This window comes from Bactrocera oleae, chromosome 4, assembly GCF_042242935.1.
Source record: "Bactrocera oleae isolate idBacOlea1 chromosome 4, idBacOlea1, whole genome shotgun sequence".
Lineage (NCBI taxonomy): Eukaryota > Metazoa > Arthropoda > Insecta > Diptera > Tephritidae > Bactrocera > Bactrocera oleae.
The window spans coordinates 61,621,916-61,643,432 of NC_091538.1; the positions used below are offsets into that span (position 1 = coordinate 61,621,916).

Genomic DNA, 21,517 nt, shown 5'->3' on the forward strand with positions numbered 1-21,517 from the left:
AGCCTATCAAAATTTGTTGACTAATTTCTTTAATGATCATGTGAAACACCAAAAAAGCATACCTGATTTAATATATGAATACTTTTTTTTTATATAATATATTGCATCTACAGCAGATTTTTTTCAATTTTAATTTTTAATAACTGAACATGTCTAACATTCTGCTGTAGAAAGCATATATTGTGTAATTTTTTCGAGGTACCAAATTGCTAAGCGGGATAGCTGTCAAAGTATATATATGTGTCTGATATTTGTTTACCGTATACTTTTAAAAATTGTCATTGCAAAAATATTATTAGGGCTTTAGTGACCAGAAATATTTTCTAAAAAAATTAAATATTATTGAATATACGCACATATAACTGAATGACCTCATATGGATATTAAACACATTGATTGTTTTTCGAATATTTTCGAGTTAAGTGATTTTATTCAAATTATTTATTGGTTTATTTATTTTTTTTTTGTTTTTTTTCGTATTACTAGTTGTTGTTCGTATTTGATTTATTTGTGTAGTAGCAATATTTTTTAGTAATAAATTTTTAGCGCATCTTAACTTTCATTGCATACAAATATGTTTATATGTATATTCATGCAGATATATTTATTCTATATATATTATATACAAGAATTTTGCTAACTGATTTCTGAGATATAAGCTATAAAGAAGGTTAAAAGCAGCTGGAAATACCTTATATAAATCACACTAATTAGGCAAATCTTGGTTGGATAGGATAATTTTATTATTTAATACTAGATGTGTTTTATTTGAACACTCTCCAAGAGTGGCCCACATTATATGGTAGGAAGATAGGAATGATAGGAAAATTTGAAGCCTTTAGGTGAAATTTCATCAGGTGTGTGAGTAAGCTAATGTGAAGACACATACAAGCACACGTTTATAAAAATGTTGCACAATGAATGAAGTGTGAGAAAGGCGAAATTGCGCAGCATTGTTGATAAGCAACATATGTTGCCGTAGAAAAAGTTGGCTCTTATTTCGAGCATTTATTGATGTATTTGTAACACAATTAAAGTGTTGTTGTTTAAAAATAATAAAAGCAAGAAATTGAAAACAACAGAAGTGCGTACATGAATAAATATTTTTTCTGCACATACACGGTGCTTAATTTTTTACATCGGTGTGTAAACATTAAATCACTATAAAAAAGCATCCGACTTTCATATTTGAAATATTTTTTTGTAATTTTTTATTTGGATTATTTCTTGATTAGCACAGCAAGGTCAGCTTTTTTTTTCTGTGGTTTTTTATACACCTATGAGCGTTTTTGGTTGTTAAAGTGATTATTTCGGCGCAAAAATTTACTGTGAATACGTCAATGGTTCGAGTACTTGAATAGCTAAGGTTAGGTTAAGTGGCTAACCATCTCCATCCTCCATCGTGAAGCCAGATAAACAACCATGTTGTTGACTATTAACTCTTTTAAAAAGTCGGATTTGTAGTATCTGTTTAGTTGCTTTATTTCTATTTCCGCTATTCCCCTGGATGAAAAGTAAAGCTTTCAATTTTACCGCATGAATCCCGATCGGACAGTGATCAATTAGAATTCTTACAACTATTTAAAGCTGAACTTTGCTGAGCACAAAGAGCTCATTAAACCTCTTATGATTTACCCTGGGCTAGAATGACCTATAAAGTTTCGGTTTCCTGCATTCCGCTGTGGCCAGCGGACACACAATACAGTCTAATCAGGAAGTAACTCATTGCCAAAGATAAGAAGTTTAGACATGCTTTAACTAGTATCGAGCGAATGATCAGATGATTGATTCTTACCCACTGTCGATGGTCCTTTTAACCTTTTAAAAAGAAGTCAAATATCTGGGTCAGCTAATCATTTATTTTTGGCATCAGAATTTCAAGAAATTATTTAATTTAGATAGACTGAAATCGGTAAACGGTAAATTTTTTCTCGCATTTTCGGGAAGAAATAATAAACAAAACTTTTTCGAAATCTATTCCAATCGCTTCGATGTGAATCGATTCTGGATTAGAATGGTACTGAATAGAGATCGCCAACTAACTCAAACGGCATAGTGGTATAAATGACGGTACAGCCTGTATGTGGTGGTATATATAGATGCAAATTTGAAATGTGGGTACTAATTTGGTAAAAATGTATTATAAATTTTAATAATATTTTTCTTCCAAATTGTTTTTTAATAAAGCAGCTTTATAATTTTAGCAAAGTACTTGTAATTAAAAAAAAAATATTTAAATCGAACCGACTGAACTCCACTTTTGAGGGGTATGCAAATAATAAAAATTTGGGTGGTTAAATAATGCGCCTAAAGGTAGGCAATATTAAGATGTAGACAATGTTTAATTTAAAAAAAAAAATAATTTAAAAAATGTGGTATTTTTTTAGATTTCAAAGAAACTGTGCCGTTTTAGAAAAAATATTCATGAAAACTGTGCAAAGTTGGATATATATGGTACATATAGAATTTTATTTAAAATGATTGTTATACAGCTATTATCGGGAAAGCTTGCTCTATTATTTCTACAATAAAAAAAATTTCTAATTCCAATTTTTATACCAAAAACTTTTTATGTAACCGTCGTAAACCATTTCTTGGCAATTAACGACTATAAAAACGACATACATATACATTACTCATTCAAGTTTGAAGGTGTAAAGTTTAATAAATAAATAGTTGTTGTGTGTGCTTGTATTTATTACATATTGTTTTTATTGTAAGCTTTAACATTTTATTATTTATAAGTAGCTTATTGCATAGCATTAGTCAAATATATATGAATTATTTTTGTTTTATTTATTTTTTGCTTTTATTTTTAGTTTATGCGCTTGAGCATACATAACATAGCATAGTAAGTATGTATATACAAATATATATGTTCATATGTACTCTATATATGTACATATTTAGGACTTATGTAGAAAACCTTCGAAAACGCTTAAATATCAATGTTGCACATTCTATGGACATTTTCATGCGGCAGCAAACAAAACGCTGTCATAAAATTAAATTAGAAAAAGAACTTAAAATGTATGCGTAAAATTAGACAAAGTTAATATATAGTTTAAAAAATAATTAGTTATTGCTTAAAAGTAGTTTGTATGCTACTAACGACCGTTATGCGGCAACGCGTGCGTTATTTTTATTTGCATTCCACACGTGTGCATTTGTGTGTTTGTAGTCTTCTGCACTCATTCTCCGTTATGTCTTGCCAACTATTACAAGTATTTGGAAATGTAGTGTTTTTGTATCAGACGACCCGATTTCTTTTTACATATATAAAATCGTATTAACTGCTAATCGTTGAAGTTGGATGTCTGTGGTGGAACTCTGGGATAGAGCTGCAATACAGAGAGACAATAAAAAGAGAGAGAGAGATTATTAGTATATGTATGTATTATAGACGAACATATTTTCATAAATAAAAAAAAAAACTTGTGATTTTGATTTTAATGGAAACTGAATATAAGCAGGGGGGGTCTGAACAAGGACACACTAAAAATCACTCAACGGCATCCTTGAAAACTTGGATCACTGCGACACAGATGCTACTCGTTGTTGCTTTTTATCTGCCCTTTATGAGGCACAGTGACATTTTTCATGGATGGGTCGAAGCTAGAAGGGAAGGTTGGAAGGGGAGTAAGGAGGTCTCCGTCAATCTTAGCTTCAGGCTACCGAATCACAGCTTCTATTATGGAGATGAGCATTCACACTCCGACAACAGAGCGGCAATACCAGCGCTGTGCTCGCTAACTGTGCGCTCAAAGCTGTCCGCACTAGAAATTCCTTTCAACAAATTTATGATAGACGCAAAGCTCTTTGTCGATTTATGAGGGTCTTATGATCAATTATATAGGTCTTAAGGCATTCTAAGCTTAGTAGGATCGACCTTTTAACCTAATCTAACCGAGGTAAAATATAAGAAAAAGAAGAAAGGAATCTCCAAAAAGTTAAAAACTCTTAAGTAAAGTTTGCTTTAGATGTTGTTGTTGTACATGAAAGCCGTCTTAAATAACTTCAGCAAATCTTGCTGTGGTAATCTTAACTATATACGAAAGTAGTGCTATTGTATACATGAACACGACTATCTGACGAACTATCTTTAAGCCCGACGTCTTCGTGGATAGCATTGTCTCCTATTTTAGGAATAGAGACAAAACATTAAAATTTGTGAAAAAAAGTTTGGATAAGAGAACTTTCAATAGGAGCTTTTGAGATAAATGTAAATATTTTACGCCGCTAATGTCTCTGTACTGATCCGCAGATGGCTGATGTACAATTTTTCTTGTGATTTTCGTATTATCTATATTTATTAAGTTTTACTCACCCCCAACAGATTTCTGGGCACATAACCCTCCTCATCATTCGCATTCTTGGCCCACCACCACTCACTCTCGGCATCGTCGCCCTTACGCAGGATAATGAGACGATCGTTGACTTGGAATGTTAGTTCGTCGCTATTTTGAGCATCATACGAGAATACCGCATACACTTCGCCATTATGTAGTATACCGAGTTTCTCTTGAATACCTATGAGAGAGAGAGAATGTACGGATGAAATAACATTAGACACATTTCTTGACACACGGAACTCATATCAAGCGTCATAGTACTTACTGTATAAATACTCAGAGCAGCCATCGAACCCCTCTTCATCTTCTTCGCATTTCTCCGCCGGCGTTTCATGATCCGACAGTGTCGACGCGAATAGACAGGCGCCATTTTCAACCAAAAATTTCACCATAGATAAGTTGTTACAGCTAGCGGCACAATGTAATGGCGTCCAGCCATCGGAATCCTGGGCGTTGACATCGCAGCCAAATTCCACGAGAAATCTGTAGAAGAAGATAAAGAAAAAGAACAGTTAAGTAAAAAAAAGCACTTCAAGTATTTGGGTTCTTGGTACTCACTTGACTATGTCGAAGTGACCAGCGCAGATGGCGTTGTGCAGTGCGGTGATGCCTTCATCATTGGCGGCGCTGGGATTCGCCACTTGCATTGCGGTCTTCTTCACCAGTTCCAGTTCACCTTCGAGACTGGCGTCCAACAGTAAAGCGAGCGGATCGAAGCTCACGCGGCGCGCCAATTTCGGTTTGCCATTGCCGTTAGACGCTGACGAAAGCGAAGAAGATGTTGGCGCGCTACCTGTGGATATGGCGCGCCGCTTCATACCATTTGCATCGGTGGTAGATTCAATGCCGCTTACCCCATCGCTGTGATGCTCAATTTTATCCAATTCGTCTAAGCTGGAGCTCGTCTGCGAATTGCTGTTTGGCGAATGCTGTGACTGTGCCGTTGCCACATTGGATGTTGGTGGTGGGACTTGTGGCAGCGAATACTGCGGTAGCTGTTCCGGCGACGAGGCGGCCGATGATGTGATGCTGCCTGAGACAGTTGAGCGGTTAGCATTGTTGTTATTATTGCCATTATCTTGTGCATCTTTGCCGCGTTCACCGCGTTGACTACCATCCGCGGGGTAGAGGAACGACGATGCGGCTGGCATATCCATTTTTCGCGCGGTTTGTAGCGGTGGTTTGGGCACATTGCTGTTCAACTTGAGACGCGGTTGCTCACACATAGGTTGCTTGCGTATTGTCAGCGGTTTCGCCTTGATCGGCAGATTATCATTTATATTGAGCGTTTGCAAGCCTTGGGTGGCTTGTTGCAATTCATTTGACGCGGCTGCTGTTATTGACGCGGCGTGTACGGCGGGTTTTTTCAGCATTGATGTTGTTGACGTTGTTGTAGCTTGCGCATTGTGCTCACTTGCGTGTTCTGTAGGCGACATTTTGCTTGGTTTCGGTGGCAGCGCCGGTCGATCTGGGTATGCGGTGTTTGCTGTCGCTGCCGCCGCACTTATCGTAGCTGTCGATGTGGCTGTTACGACATTCGGCGCAACGCGATTGACCTTAGGACTAATGGGTACCATTTTCGGTATGGAGCTTGTAACCGATGTGGGCGCTACGCTACTAATTGGCTTGCGCGGCGGTATTGCCAGACCGCTGGCTGAGTGTGCCTGCAGTGGTTTCGGCTTCGTATGGGTGCCTTCGGCAGTTGCTGTGCTCGTTGTTGTTGTAGCCGTAGATGCACTCGTGTGCGCGACAGCAGTGGCAAGTGACTTATTGGCAGTGCCCAGTGGCATGCTATGCACAGTTAGCTGCTGTTGTTGCTGACTGTGTTTCTCAGTTAGCGCTTCGCTTGCCGCACCCTCGCATCTTCGCTCCAAGTCAGTGCGCGCCTCTCTCGAGGCAGCGGTGGCGCTGTTCAGTTTGCTGATCAAAACAGTCGCTGAGGTGGAGGAACTGATGCTTTTCGGTATTTTGCTGCCGGTAGTTGTGATGGCAGTGGTGGTGGATGCGCCATTTCCACTTGTTGAAGCCATCGCAGCTGCTTCAGCCGCGCGCGCGGCTGCTTCCGCCGCTTTGGCAGCCTCTGCTGCTTTTTGCAAATCTCTCTTTTTTGGACCCACCTCGGCATAGATGTGCATCGATGTGTCCACTTCCACGGGTTTCGTCGGTTCTGCGGCCTTGGCAGCGGCAAGCGACGCTGTCAACATTTTCTTCGCCAACTTTGATTCATCGCTCTCGCCACTGAAAAATGTTTGCGCGCTTGCGGCGTTTGTACCACTGTGCGGCGCGCCGCCTTGTGGACTATGCGTAGCGGCAGTTATGTTGTGCTTCATGTGTGTCAAATCCTGTATCAGTTGATTCTGCTGATTCGTATTAGCTGTAGCGGCGGCATGCTTTAGTATATTACCGGCGCCCAAGTAGGCGCCACCAGCAGACTTATGCGGCGTGTGTATGTATGGCTCCACCGCTGCGACATTGCCGCGCGGTATGTTTCGATTTTGCTCGCGCGTGATGATATTCGGGAATTTCGAAGCATTCTGCTGTTGCTGCGTTGTGGTCAACAGATTATTGGCTTGCTTTTGCAACAACTGCTGTTTGAGCGCTGCCACACCACTTGGCTTGTGATGATGGCCGCTCTGTTGTTGGTTGTAGGCAATATTGGTGTGCGGTTTGCTATACGCCTGCGTCGGTGATGGGTGTGACTGTTGCTGTGACGCGCTTTGTTGATGCTGCTGATGTGGCTGTTGTTGCTGCTGTTTCTGGTGCTGCTGCTGTTGGTGCAAATCATGCGGTGGTATATGCAGTTGATTTTGATTTTGCGCGTTATTTTGTATATTGGCGGCCTTCTTACGTTGCAAGCGCGTCTGTAGCTCGTAGATGCGCTGGTCAACGGAGCGCAGTTCAGCCTGTCGTTGTTGCAGCGCCTCGCGCTGTAGATGCAGGCGCGCATCCTGCTGCAGCGACAATTGATTGCGATACTGAAAATGCATTGATATTTTAGTTTCATAAATTGTATTGCGTAATTAGTGATTGCTTTACTACTCACCACCAACTCGCGTCGCAACTTTTCGAGTTCCCGTGATGCTTGTGGTGGTAGCGGTTGCGCGTTGCCATTATTATTGCCCGTTGATAGCAGATTTATGGGGCAGCGACGATCGCGTCGTAAATCTTCTAGTTGTCGTGTGAGCGCTTCAACTTTTGCTACTGCTAAACTAAGTTCTTTCTCCTTCTCGCTGAAGAGCGCACGAATTGAATCCAGATCGTTGCCTGAAGGCAGGGGAGAGTAGAGTTAATTTGTATGTAGTTTTTTATAATTAAATATAACAGAACGTTCTGAAAATATGCTTTGCTAAATTATTTTTAAATTAAAAGCATAATTGTGACAGGGAATGTCACCCATCTTCACAGGAAAGTCGTGAGATTATGGTTGAATTTCGATGTTGATAAATTTTTTTTAATTCAGAAATTTTATAAAAGGAACTAATTTTAATTTTCTGACTAGCATTTTGGTAGTAAAAAAAAGTTTATAGTTGATCCGTTTTGGCATTTTTGGAGCACTGTATTCGATCCAAAATAGCATACAAATTATAAGAGATCGCAATGCACCTTGTTGCTGATATGAATTCGCATATGTAAGGCCAGGTATTGTCTAGAATCTCTACTTCCAACTAATTAAGCCATTCTAGAATCTAGTAACGAATATATAGAATCTAAAATTTATCAAGTTATTTTTCTATTTCTCATATTACATACAAGGTGTTCTTCATACCTAAAGGAAAAACAAAAATAGTTATTAAATGTATCGCAAATTTGCCCTCTAACTTTTCAAATGGTCTGATCAAAAGAGATAGTCGAAAATAAAGTAATGTTAGTGAATATAGGCATCGATTTTAGACGTTTCAGAAATCTTTAAAAAAGTACAGCAGTAATAATAACTAAGTAGTTAAGTCAAGCATTTTCAATGAGTCTCCTCCATTTCGGTGACGCGTTGACCTTGAAGTACCGAATTTTTGGATATATCACTTGCTTTTATAAGCAAATAAAGCCGATCTGTAATGACCATGAATAATTAACAAAATTTTTCACCTCACCAAAGTTGAAGTGTATAGCAGCATTTTCTAAATTTTTATTTAAAGTAATGATACTCATATGATCTTCAAAATCTCGTATACTAATTGTATACACCGCTTCTAGATCTAGACCAATAGGTATGATAACTCGTGCATAAGAGTACTAGATCTATTGTATATATAACCTGTGGTAGAAATGGATATTACAAAAGACAAAAACTCTGTAAAATTTGTTTGATAGTTAAAGGTAAGCAGACAGATGGACAAATTTCTTGTTTTAGTAATGCGACAAATGATGATAAATCTTCTATTGGAACAAGATGGACCAAATAGTCCGTTTAACCTCAAAACGGCAACTGAATGCAACAGTTATTAAGATTTAGAATGAATGTAATGCAAAAGCCGACAAGAAGGATTCAGAACCTTTCAGCATTTCAGCAAGTTACAAACTGCGCTCTGTTGTCCGAACTCTCCTAAAGCAATAAGCCTGCGGCTATAACGAAACGATAACGAACAAGAATTTTGCATAAAAAGGTATAAAAGATCTTTATCTTGATTTTGATCGGTTTGTTTATATTGCAGCTATATGCTATAGGGGACCGATATGAACAATTTGCTCGGAGATTGTACTGCTGTCATGGAAAATAATATATGCCAAAATTCGTGGAAATAACTTGTAAAATAAAAAAGTGTTCCATGGCAGATATCCGATGTAGGATGTTCGCTATCGACGGTTCTCTACAAATGAGCAGTTTTTTGGGAAGAGCAGAAAGTGCGGAAATTATCGGATCGATATCTAAAAAAGTGAGAGACTAGTTCGCGTATATACAAACATACAGATGCATATGTCTTAATCGATGCGTCATGCTGTTCACTTATATATATACTTTATAGGGTCGCCAATGTTTTCATCTGGATATGAAAAATTTCGTGGTAAACTTACTTACTCTTTGCAGAATATCATAAAATATTAAAATTTTGGTTCATCCTGTATTCATAAGTAACACGAAAACAAAGTTGGAAATACATTTTAATATGCTATCAAGGCTTGTATATAAACGGTCTAAACTATCATCCCTTCAATCAATTGTTTATCATAAATGAACTTTTGCCATATAACGGTATTAAAGCAGTAAACTATTAAAAATTTAGGACTATTAAAACGGTTCCACTTCGTTCTGCTCGTATGCAAATAACCTTAAAACTTTTCGGAAAAGCATTTAGTTTCATAAAAATAAAACCCACACCTATACACACATATACATATTTGCATACAAACTTATATACATACATATGTATTTCCTTACGTATAAGCATACCCTTGCAATTAAAACTTAATGGGACGTATAATTTAATACTTTCAATTTCAACGCTTTCAAGTCACGAACCACAAAATCTAATCACTTTTCACATATTCCAGCAACAACATCAACATCAACAAAAACCAAAAAACATCACAACCTTCTAATTTACATGCGAAAACATGCAAATTTACATGTGCGTGAGTGATCTAGCTAGACCCAAGCGCCTACACTTTGTAGTCACACTTGTAAGTAGGTGCGTGCGAGAGCGTATTATTAATACTACAATATATTAGAAAAGTTTTAACCGTTATTCACTTTGAGCGCCGAACACTCGTCAACCGCCATTAACATTTTAATTAGTTAACAGCTTTAAAGGTATTACGAGAAGGTTGGGGCGGCAGTGTGGACGGATTGTGCCCAATTTGTGGTCGAGGCAGAACCCCATAATCCACAAGCAACCCCATGCTCTTCTAACAGCCAACTGGTTGAATGGCGCTCATGCGGCACGGCTATCATTGGCAGGATAAAGCTCTACTTAAAATATGTACTAGAACATTCGTGCAAATGTCTTTCACTAATGTCGCTCTAAGTGAACACATACACACACACGCACATACAAATATATATCTATTTTTTTCCACAGCCAAGCGAAAAGCAGGCTTAAACTGGTGCGCTGGCGAGCGACGCAGCTGTGAAGCTGTGAATGTCGTGCCGGTTATAATCCGCTTAGCACGGATTTCGTGTACCTTAGAGTCCCGTTGCTTACCGGTGATGAGGCTGGCGAGGTTGACGAGGTTGACGTGTCCGCAGCAGCATGTCAAAGCACATGCTGCAGACTAAATACATTCTACATATACTTGTGCTTTCTACACGGTCGACGTGGCATGATGAAATGTAAAATTTGACAAGTGGCATGCTGTGAAGCTCTGAGTTCCGAGTTTTGAGTGTGATTGCGAGCGAGTGTAATAATAGGGCAGGCGCGAGGCTAAAGTTGAAGCCTCAGTTTGTGCGCTTGTGTGTATGTAGGTTTGGGAGGAAGCAGCGCGCCGCACTTACAAATCCAATTAGAGTCGAAGAACATGTTGTAAGTAGAACAATGCTTAAGAGTCAGCCAGGCTAATCCTGTGTAGTAATAATAAAAGTAGTGCCACGCAACAATGTCTTGGAAAGGGAGAGCGGATGTTGGAAAAAAGGTACGCATATACATATGAACACAGTACATAGTAAACACAAAAGAAGTAAGGAGCGTTTATATCGTTGGGCTATCTCCTCAAATTAATAAGTTTGCCATACAAGGACTTAAGTTCGATTGGTCGGTTTATATGGCAGTAGTGGTCCGATATCGGCGATTCCGACAAATGCGCAGTTTCTTGAGAGAAATGGTTGGATATCTCAAAAACGGAGAGATTAGTTCGAGTATATACAGACAGATTGAGAGGTAAATGCACTTGTGGAGAAAATTACGTCTTCAAAATTTGAGAGGTTAGGATTATTTTCGATGATTTTTAAGTCAAGTTAAACAAGAGTGTTCGATTTAGAAAAAAAAAAATATAAATATATATAAATAAAAAAGAAAAGTAACGGTATTCAGGTTACCATTATATGGCATGTATTCTCATTAATTGTCAATTGTTTTACAAATTCGAAGTATAATATTTTCGATTATATGGTGTGGAAAATTATTATATAGTTGTTAATCATATTGTACAAGTGACGTTTGAAATACTTTTAAAATTAACAGAAAAATTGTTATCACCACACCCATTACTGAAATAAGTTATAATGCGATATGATTTTTTCATACATGTGTATTGTACCGATATCTAGTTTAAAATTATCACACCTTTTTTAACTTTGAGCAACACCACTATTCACTAGGTGAAGGCCTGCCTCTATTCAATTTAACAAATTTTTAATATATGTATATAAGTACGATCAAGGAAAATTGGCGGTCCTAAAAACTAGTTGATTAATTGGAATTAAGATATTAAGTTAACAACGTTGAACATATCGAAATCTGAGCCTTTTTCTGATTCGTAGGTCCAATTTTCCAGTTAACGGTACCTCGCCAGTGTGGATCCACACAACATTACGTCTGAAAACGCTAATTTTATCAATTTTTATGGTCTTAAAGAGGCACACCTTGTGTGAAAAAAAAAATAAATTATATTTTTATATTTTGCTTATATTTCGTAAGTTTAGACAATTAAAAACACAATACCAAATTTTTAATTTAATATTTCAAATATTTTTTGAGTTACTGGCTTCTAAAATATTGTTGCTCTGTTCCATCAGTTTGTCTTTGAAGGCGTTTTACTCGGAACAGCGTTTTTCGAATTTGATTCGATGGAATTTTGGCAGATCAAAGATCCAGTTTGAGTAAAATTCCCGACAGGAAGGCCTTGTGCTTTTTGCGTCATCAGAAATCGCAGGTAACTCAAAATATATTTAAGTTTTTCCTTTAAAAACTTTACTGTAACTTAAAAATTTAACTTTTTTTCAATGCTCAAAATTGCCTATTTAAGCTATCACACTATGGGCATAAAAGTTTCATATGTAGTTAAACTTAGTTTAATACAAATTTATCTTATATATATTAATCCTTGTTATACCCACCATGTGGAACATTTGAAATCCGTTTTTGTAAAAATAACAGCTTCGAGGCGATAGTAGATTAATATGCTCTACAAAAGTTCTACCCGCTAATTTTATTAGATGCAAATAGTATTCTCAAACAAAAAATTTTGTTAAAATGTTTTCCTTTTCTCTCACAATTATCCCTGGGTACAAAAGTCACTAAAATTCACAACAATGAAATGGCCGGATATAAAATTTTCATAACTTTGCAACATGCAAATTACGAAAAGCTCACATTGCTTAATATTTATATGACATATACATATTTCACCAAACACTTCCAGGCAACAACTGACCAAAGCACTTGTGCTCGTTCAATTTGCCAAAAGCGCTTTTACGGAGATTTTTGTGGCGCTGTGACTGACATGACGACTCGTTGATGTTTTTTAGCCGCTGGTGTGTTTACCGCAAATGGCTGACTGCTCGCGGCATATGGTTGCAAGTCACACACGAACACTCTGGTTGTTGTTGTTGTTGTTGTTGGCGCACTCAACATACAAATGCCAGGCAAAGAGGCAGCGTAAAACACAACAAGGCTACTTACAGCATGTGAATATGTTTATGACAGCGCAAAATAGTTGTCATTACGCACACACACATACACACACGAGCACATGCGCGCGCTTACAACTGTAAATTCATATTTCATACATATAACACACACTTTAAGGGCTGGCGTGACTTTTTCTTGCCTGTTTTAGTACTTACTCAGCGTAACATTGTAAGTCTTCTGTAAGTCCACTTGACCTCGCAGCGCTCTCAGTCGCCGCAATTTGGATTCCTGCGCTTCGACGCGCTCCCGCAAACGTCGCAGGCGCTCACCTTCGGCGCTAGCGACCGCATTTCGCACTTCCTGCGATTTGAGGAAACGCAAGCGCTGCTCCTTGGTGGCCAACAGCTGGTGTTGCGAGTCGATTTGCTGTTGTTGTCGCAATGCCATCGCCCGTAATTCGGCTGATGTCAGCCTGCCAGGCACCTACAACACCAGCACAGTTACAGCGCGATAGTGGATGTGTGTGAGTTTGTTAATTTCATCAGCAGCGCCGTTTGCACGGGGTGGTAAGATGTCGGTGGCGTTGATGAAGCGCGAACGCGTGAATTCAATTTGAATTTTATTGTTGTTGATAGTGATAGTAATAGTGGTTGGGTTGACGTTGATGTTGACGTTGTGACATAAGTGTTCGAAATGTATGTATATTATTTCGAGATATATTCATCCAGCAGCGATGCGTTTCAGGTGAAATGAAAAGAGAAAAGAGCAGAAAATAAATTTGATGAGTTTGCTGTGTGGTAAAATCAAGCACAACAGGCAGTCTGTTATACAATAAGCTGTAGTAATAAGCATAAACAGTACGAATAAGCTGCAAGTTAATCAATCACAAGCAATATATCATAAAAGTAATAAACAGCGCACTGAAATGAAGGAATGAGGGGCAATAAAAGTTTTCGGTGCGCACAAAGTGCTGACAACAGTGACAGCTTAACTTAAGTGCGACCAAAATTATGCTTAGTGGGACAATGGTACAGTGCGTGCACACAATAATGGAAAAGTTGGAAAATTTGAGTAAAAAAGTGTTTTTTATTAAATCACGCAAAAATATAATTATACACATTTTTACATTGACATGACAGGTTCCCAGGACAAAATATTGAAACTTTGAAATAGCTTTTATATGCAAATTTTTTGCTGTGGTACTATTAATACTATCTTTATAATGATAGCATTATTTTAAACATTCCAAAAACACAGGGTGTAGGCAAAATATTGAAAACACTAAAATATTTCAATATGAAAAATATTCTGTTATGGAATATATGTATATGGAATGCAGAGAAGTATTAGTTGTACAAAATTTTTTTTCAGTCAAAATAAAAGAAAAAAAAACAAAATACATAAAAAAATGTTTATTAAAAATAATCGAAAGTAGTTTTCAATAATTTAAAAACAAGAAAAAGCGTAAGCTGCGACTGCATCGAAGCTATATTACTCTTCACAGGTTTTTTATTTTATATATATATAGGTACAAAAGGATATACAAAGATCTTTATATTGATTTGGATTGATCAGTTTTTATGAAAGTTATATGCTATAGCAGTGTGATTTGAATTTTCTTCAGAGATTGTGTTACTGCTTTGAAAATTAATTCATGCCAAAGTTTGTGAATATATCTTGTAAAATAAAAGAGTTTTCCATACAAAGTCTCGCATTTGATCGCTTAGTTTGAATAGCAGCTTTATGTTATAATGGTCCGACATTCCAACGGCGATTCCAACAAATGATCAGCTAATTTAGAAGAAAAGGACGCGTACAAAATTACAGATCGATATCTCAAAAACCGAGGGACTGGCTCGGGTATATACGGACAGAGAGACGGGCAGGCAGACAGGCATAGCTAACTGGACTCAGCTCGTCTTACTGATCATATACATATATATTTTATGGCGTCTCTCACATTACTTTTTGAGTATTACATACTTCGGCGTAAACTTAATAAACCCTGTTTAGGATATAAAAATTAATATGAATCAAAATTTTCTATTCTCCGATAAATTACACAACTGAAAAGATTGAATAAAAAGTTTCTTTATAAGAAAAGATGCTTAAAGAAAGATGTTAAATTTTTCTGACATTTTTTGATTTTAAATAATAAAATATCGCAGAACTCCGAAATGCCTAGAATATTAAGAGAATGTTCAAGCGAAAACACAGCCACTCAAATCTGTAATAATAGTTTAATAACAATAGTATTAAGCACTCATTACTGTTGTGGTTGTTGTTGTTTTTGCTTAAAGTGCAGTTTTCAGAGCTCATGAGTGCTTAATATTGCCTTCACCAACATATAAACATATATGAAATTTTAATGTACTCGGTGAGAAGCTTATGAAGTAGCACTTCCACAATAAATGGAAAAACCTACTTAACTAAGTAATGAACAGCGTTATATTTTTGGGTTGAGCCGAATGAAAGATTTATTATGCCTTTTCCTGACTTAAAGTGAAATCAGTGAAATTACTTCGAATGCATTTTTCTCTGACGGAATGCTGTTTAAGACCACTTCTGTAATAGACCATCGTAGACAATTTTTGAAAGCAAACAAAAAAAAACATTAAAGCAGGTTGAAGCGCATTGAAAACCAAAGATAAATAACAAAAATGAAAGGAAAAATAATTTACGGGCGATCTGTGTTCGAGAAGAGGGGAAAGGGAGGGCCGTAGTTGAATTTTTAAGGGTTAAAAATGGTTTACCGCAATTTCTACAAAACTACGAGTCTTATAGAAAAAAGTTATATGGCAACGATTTAGGAAATGAAGAGATCTACAATTTTTGTATACACATTTTTTTCACATAACCTCAGATTTGATATGAAAAATGCAAATATCCAAGTTTTTTGGCTGTTTATTAATTTATTTATTGGAAATATACCTAGATGCATTCGGATATGGATTATGTATAATTAAAAAAAAAATATAATAAATAAAAGATATTTTTTTTACATATTGCACCATATAATTTTGAATTATTTTGAATAACAAACATCTAATTTAACTTTTTTCATTCAAAAACTGTACAAAAAACAACAATCAACAATTATCAATCAAGTTCCAACAGATTAACGGGCTCAGGTGTAAAAGCTGACTCTATTCACTTTTAATTTTTTAATATATATATTGTAACAAAGAGCAATATAATATGCTTAAGTAATTAATTTATTTTGTTTAGGAATTTTAATTTTTCCTTAATTTAAATTCATTGAATAATAATATTTCGGAATTTTGAGTTTTAGATTTATTTTTGAGCTGATTTAATACGTTCATTAATAGGCTTTAAAAATAAACCCTCATATATTATATGAGGGTGTCGTCAACCAAAATCCTCTTAAATGTTCGGCTTATAAAATAATTTTTTAATTTTTAAAAACTAGCAACTCGAAAGATTTTAATAAACAATTACTTTACTGAATATAAATTTCAAATTCTAAAAAAGTGTTTGTAATCATTAGGTAAGGTGTCAATGTTCAAACATTAACTGATGCTGTTTCATGTTAAATGATAAATGTATAAGTTTTATGCTTTTTTTTTCTTTATTTTTTTAAATATTAAATTAAATTTATTTTATTATAGAAACAAAACACATTAAGATTAAATATTTGTTCTGAAAAAATTAAAAGAAAAGGAAATACGTTTATGTTTAAAGCATACAAAAAAAAAGCAAAATTTTGCACCGATCTTCAAAAAAGTATTACTGTATTTCATAAATTTAGTAATTTTTTTGTAGATTAAACCAAATCTATTATGAAATTGTTGAAAGCATGTTATTTGATACCAGAAACAGATTTTGTTAACTGATTTTAAAAACGTATTAAAATGTGGTTCTTGTCCATGGCTTCTGAAATGTGAAGCAATTCACGAAGTTTTTAATTTTTCATAAAGTTTATTAAATCTTTATAAATCGTCTTAATAATGAAAAATATAACCGTTTTTCAAAAAAGTTAGGAATCCTTATTAAAAATAATGTAAGCCAAGGTGTAAAAAAATGACTTAAAAATTCTTTACGTAAAGTTCGCTACGAAAGCTATGGATTGTAGAGCGAAAATTTCGAAAATTTTTTCAAATTTTATTGAAAAGATTAATTCTTAAAGTTTTTGTATAAAATATAAATACGGTATGGGTAGTAAATGGGGTGTGATAGTTACTTTGGGTATTCAGTTATAGTTGAACTACACTACTCAATCACTACTCTTGCGTCCGCATCGAGCACTTCTGACAATGTGAGTAACTTTGAATGAGATACGGTAATTGCGGATTTTGAGTTGTCACTAAGACTGCTTGTTTCTTGTTCCCTTCATTTCAACTTTCATTAAGTTCTGATATTCGGACATTAAATATTCAGATATTCAGATACCTGGAGATTGCTTTAGTAGCAGCGTTGGAACTACCCGCACATGTGAATATCCGAAAATTCAAATTATTTATAGTATATATTATTATATAGTATGGTCACGCAACTCAAAAGATATTTTGATATTTAAAATTCGAATTCTAATAGCTGCAAGATTCGGATCAAATTTAAAATATTCTGAAGTATAATATGCAAAATAGAAAGGAATTGAAAATACTCCAAGATACTTGTAAATTTTTCTATATATTTCCAGATGAATACACTTTTTTATGAAATTAACATTTTTTTATTATTAAAAATATACCAGAGTATTGAAGTTTTTTAACTTGAAAATTGTTTTTCTATACAAATTTTAGTTTAATTTTATTCTCACTGAATATCTAAAGACAAATTTAAGCAATTATTTCAAAGAATATATATGAGTAGGAAAATGTACCTATTTTGTTTTCCAAATATTTGTGTATTATTTTCAATTTTAATGTTCTCAAGCACATTCGTAAATATTTTGCATGACATCTGTACATTAATACTACACTGTTAAACTAATGCTGCCATTTATAAGTAATGATTACAGTTGATTTACTTTTAACATACGAAACTGTATTACACCGATTCCGGCCATCCAATAAACTATAACAATAAAGTAGAATAAAGAAGCAGAAGAAACGAAAGTGAATACGAAAAAATAACTTGCACATGCATAATAAATAAGGATCAACCGCAGAATTGTGGCAAAGCAAAGCGAAAGCTTACAAACTACTTATGACTATTATCACTTTTTATTTAAGCCAAGCAACTGGCAGCGCCGTAAGCGGAAGTCGAGTTCGCGCAAATAGCAAAAAGCACTAAACACACGCACACATACAAACAATGGATACTTTTGTAGCAACTCGAACTTCAGCGCAGTTGCACTGCAAATTAGCAACGCGGTCAATGCTGACGCCCCCCGCTGAGTGACAAGGTCAACCGCGCGCACTGTCAGGGGCGCCAAGTCACGTTTCACAGCTTACCGTAGATGCATATATGTGTGTGTGTGTGTGTTTGCATGCACAACTTAGTAACTTACGTTCATTTTGGGTTCCGCTGTCACCACAACAGTGGGCGTCACACCGAGCCCGGTAATGGCGATGGCGCTGCGTGGCGGCTTCGGTGCGGGCATCATTGTTGGTGGCATTTTCGGCAAATTACCGGAGACGGGACGACACACACAAGTTAGCATTGTTTTGAGCACTTGATGAGCGCTGCCACACTTATTTTGGATTACGAATGTAAATGTGCGTGTATGTGTGTGTGTGATGTTGCGGTTACCGTTGACGTAGACGCGGTACTCTAATGCCGGACGTTGCGGCTGCAAATGACTGACGCACGCATGCACGCGCTCACACACAGTCGCCACACAGTGACACGGCAGACACGTTGCGGTTGAGGCGTACACAGAAATAATGTGAAATTATACGAAAATGTTGTTGTTAAAAGAGCACGACAGCACAATGGTTACAGTGACGTGCACACAAAAGGACAATACAAGCGCGTGCGATATTTTTGTAAGCATACATGTATATGTGTGGTTGTATATGCGTGCGCTTGTGTATGTGCTCGCACGTGCTGCTGATGTGCTGCTGATGTGCTTATAATGATGTGTCAGGCGCTGACCGACACAAGCTGTGCACCATTGCCTCCACAACAAGCTAGCTGCTGCGTGCTGTGCAACTTTGTTGTTGTTATTGTGGCGCTCACCAATTACTTAACCAACTTAGTGTGCGCGCATTGCTTCATATGGCAACACCTTTTTCACACCATGCGAGTTTGTTTTCGTTTTGTCTTTTATTCGACGCTCGAATATACTGTATAATTTTTCTTTAGCTAGTCGATGTGTTTTTGTGGTTGTTGGTTTGTTCTTTTTTTTGTATTTATCTTTTCGGCTAATGTTCTCGCACTCTGCACATGTATGCGCCTAATGGGCTTTTAGGCGCACTCCTATTCACTTAATATGCTGCTGCTTCTTCCACTTGCCTTCTTCGTTTCTCTAATAATTCTTCTTTTTCTTGCGCACAATGAACACTTTTACAGTTAGCTGCTGCTACAGCTTTTGACTTGCACTTCAATATAATTCACTCCGTTAACTGTTTTGTCGACGTTCACTTGTCTGTCTGCTTTTGTCGCACTTGAAATTCCACTGAGGATATGTGAAGCCATTTTCATGGCTATTTCTTTGAGCATTTATATATTTGTGTGTGTGTGTCTGTATTTAAGTGCACTTGTAGTTTTTTGTGTGTGCTTGTAAATGTTGTTTGCTGTTTTTTTGTAAATAATTGTTTTGGTTACTAGCCTATTGTTGCCTGTGGCAACTACCATGTCTAACCCTGTATTTGTTATGCCAGACACAGCTGTAAACCACAATGGTAGCAGCAACAACAACTACGGCAACACTACTAATAATCAGTTTAATGTAATAAACGAGTATGGCAGCAGTAACAACAAAAATAGCAGCTTAATATGGCAGCAACAATATTAAGAAACTATAATCGCACCAACAACAATAACCAAAAGTTGTACCCACTGAGCAGAAAAAATAGTTTTCAAGGTAAAAAAAAATATGTATACAATTTATGTAATATTTGTATACCCTGAAAAGGGTAAATTCAAAGTATATACAATTTTTGAACTTTATACCATATCTCATAATTACAGAAAAGGTTAAAAATACTTCTCAACATTTCCGTAAAAATGTCAAAAATTTTTCTTTCTGGGTATAGTATAAGCGAAAAAGCTTATACAAATTTGTATAAAAATACCAATCAAACTCACAAACAGACTAACATATATGCTAGAGTGTCCATTATTACACTGGCAGTGTTTTTGCTTTTTGTTTTTGCAGACGAACCCTCAACTTACAGTTTTTGTCTTAAAAAAATGTCCAAGCCAAATAAAAACTTTATTGTGAATTTTTATCGAGTCTATTAAATCATGTTTCATTTCCTATCTACATATCATGTGATTTTTTCATATTTTGCAATTAGCAAGTGAATCTACAACTTTAGAAATATGATATTCTATTTAAAATTTTTCGTTTCACAAAAAGTGTCTTGTTGAATTTTTCCATAAAAGCATGCCTTCAAAAGTTATACTCAGTTAAAGTTATGCATCAAAAGTGCTGCATTCATATACTAGTACGCCATGCCGTATGAGCAACACAGAATTTATAAGGCACTTGTATGAACCCTCAATACATTTGACATTATTTTAAGTGCGTATAACTTTTAAAGGATTACTTTTATGGAAAAAATTAGATGAACCTTTTTTGTAGAGCGCTAAATTTTGCATTGGAATATCAGATTTTCATAGTCGCAGGTTAATTTAATTTGGAGTTTAATTCAATTTAATACATTATATCACAAAAAAAAACCCTCTTAAATATTATTCAGTAAAGTAAAATGATTTAGGCACGATCTATATCGAAAATAAAAAGCTTGGTTATTATGGATCATTTTGTTTAGAACAAAAATTTAAACTTCAGGAGGCGTCTACAATAAGCAAACTGTTTGGAAATAACCAACATCCTAGTACACATATACTGTATAAACTAATATATGTATGTACATACGTACATTTGCACTCCCAACTATTTTAGCACAAATTTCGCTAACAACGACAACATCATTTTCAAGCCCAATATATCCACCCATTTCTCTTTTCTCACTAACCTATTAGTGAGCTTACTCCTCGCATACGATACTAAGTGTCAAAGCGGATTTCAAACATATACATGCGTGTAAGCGATTGCAGAAAATGTTTTGTAACTGTTTCAGATTATATACCATATATATTCCGCTATATATACCTCTTAAATATAGGAGGTTTAAAATATTTAAATTATTTTGCCAAATATATGTATATAAATTAAAATTTTTGCAGAGAAGAGGGACTAAGGGTTTACTTTAAGCCATAAAGCTTACTTCTGCAAATGAACTTTAACCTAAAACTATAATATTTCATACACACACACACAACTCAACTGAGTTAAGACGATTAAACATCCATTCTGTTATGCCTACAATTTCTTATGAAAATTACATACAAATACGATACGAGTACATAAGTATATAATATTATTATATTATATATTATTTCCAAAACCAGGAATTACAATTTCAGAATTCAAATTGATTTTCCGACTCAAGGCGATAATTATTGACTTTACTAATGGGAGTTTAATCTTTTGCATGTCTCTTTGTGTTACAAAATTATGGCAAATTG

At 35.8% G+C, this 21,517-nt stretch overlaps 1 protein-coding gene across 3 annotated transcripts in view; it reads right to left on the reverse strand.

Moving 5' to 3' along the window:
• Positions 1 to 2,368: 2,368 nt before the first annotated feature.
• ASPP (Ankyrin-repeat, SH3-domain, and Proline-rich-region containing Protein) overlaps positions 2,369 to 21,517 on the reverse strand; it is a 99,116-nt gene continuing 79,967 nt past the window's right edge. Inside the window, exons 2-8 of one of the 3 annotated variants that reach the window (XM_070107888.1) lie at positions 18,327 to 19,436; positions 13,069 to 13,336; positions 7,396 to 7,616; positions 4,911 to 7,327; positions 4,618 to 4,835; positions 4,328 to 4,530; positions 2,369 to 3,341 (exon numbers count right to left, since the gene is read on the reverse strand). In XM_070107888.1, the coding sequence (XP_069963989.1) occupies positions 3,297 to 3,341; positions 4,328 to 4,530; positions 4,618 to 4,835; positions 4,911 to 7,327; positions 7,396 to 7,616; positions 13,069 to 13,336; positions 18,327 to 18,479 (3,525 nt within the window). In that variant the 5' untranslated portion in view covers positions 18,480 to 19,436 and the 3' untranslated portion in view covers positions 2,369 to 3,296. Of the gene's footprint in view, positions 3,342 to 4,327; positions 4,531 to 4,617; positions 4,836 to 4,910; positions 7,328 to 7,395; positions 7,617 to 13,068; positions 13,337 to 18,326; positions 19,583 to 21,517 lie in introns of those variants that run through there. The other 2 variants (XM_070107887.1, XM_070107889.1) reach the window with 2 other exon arrangements.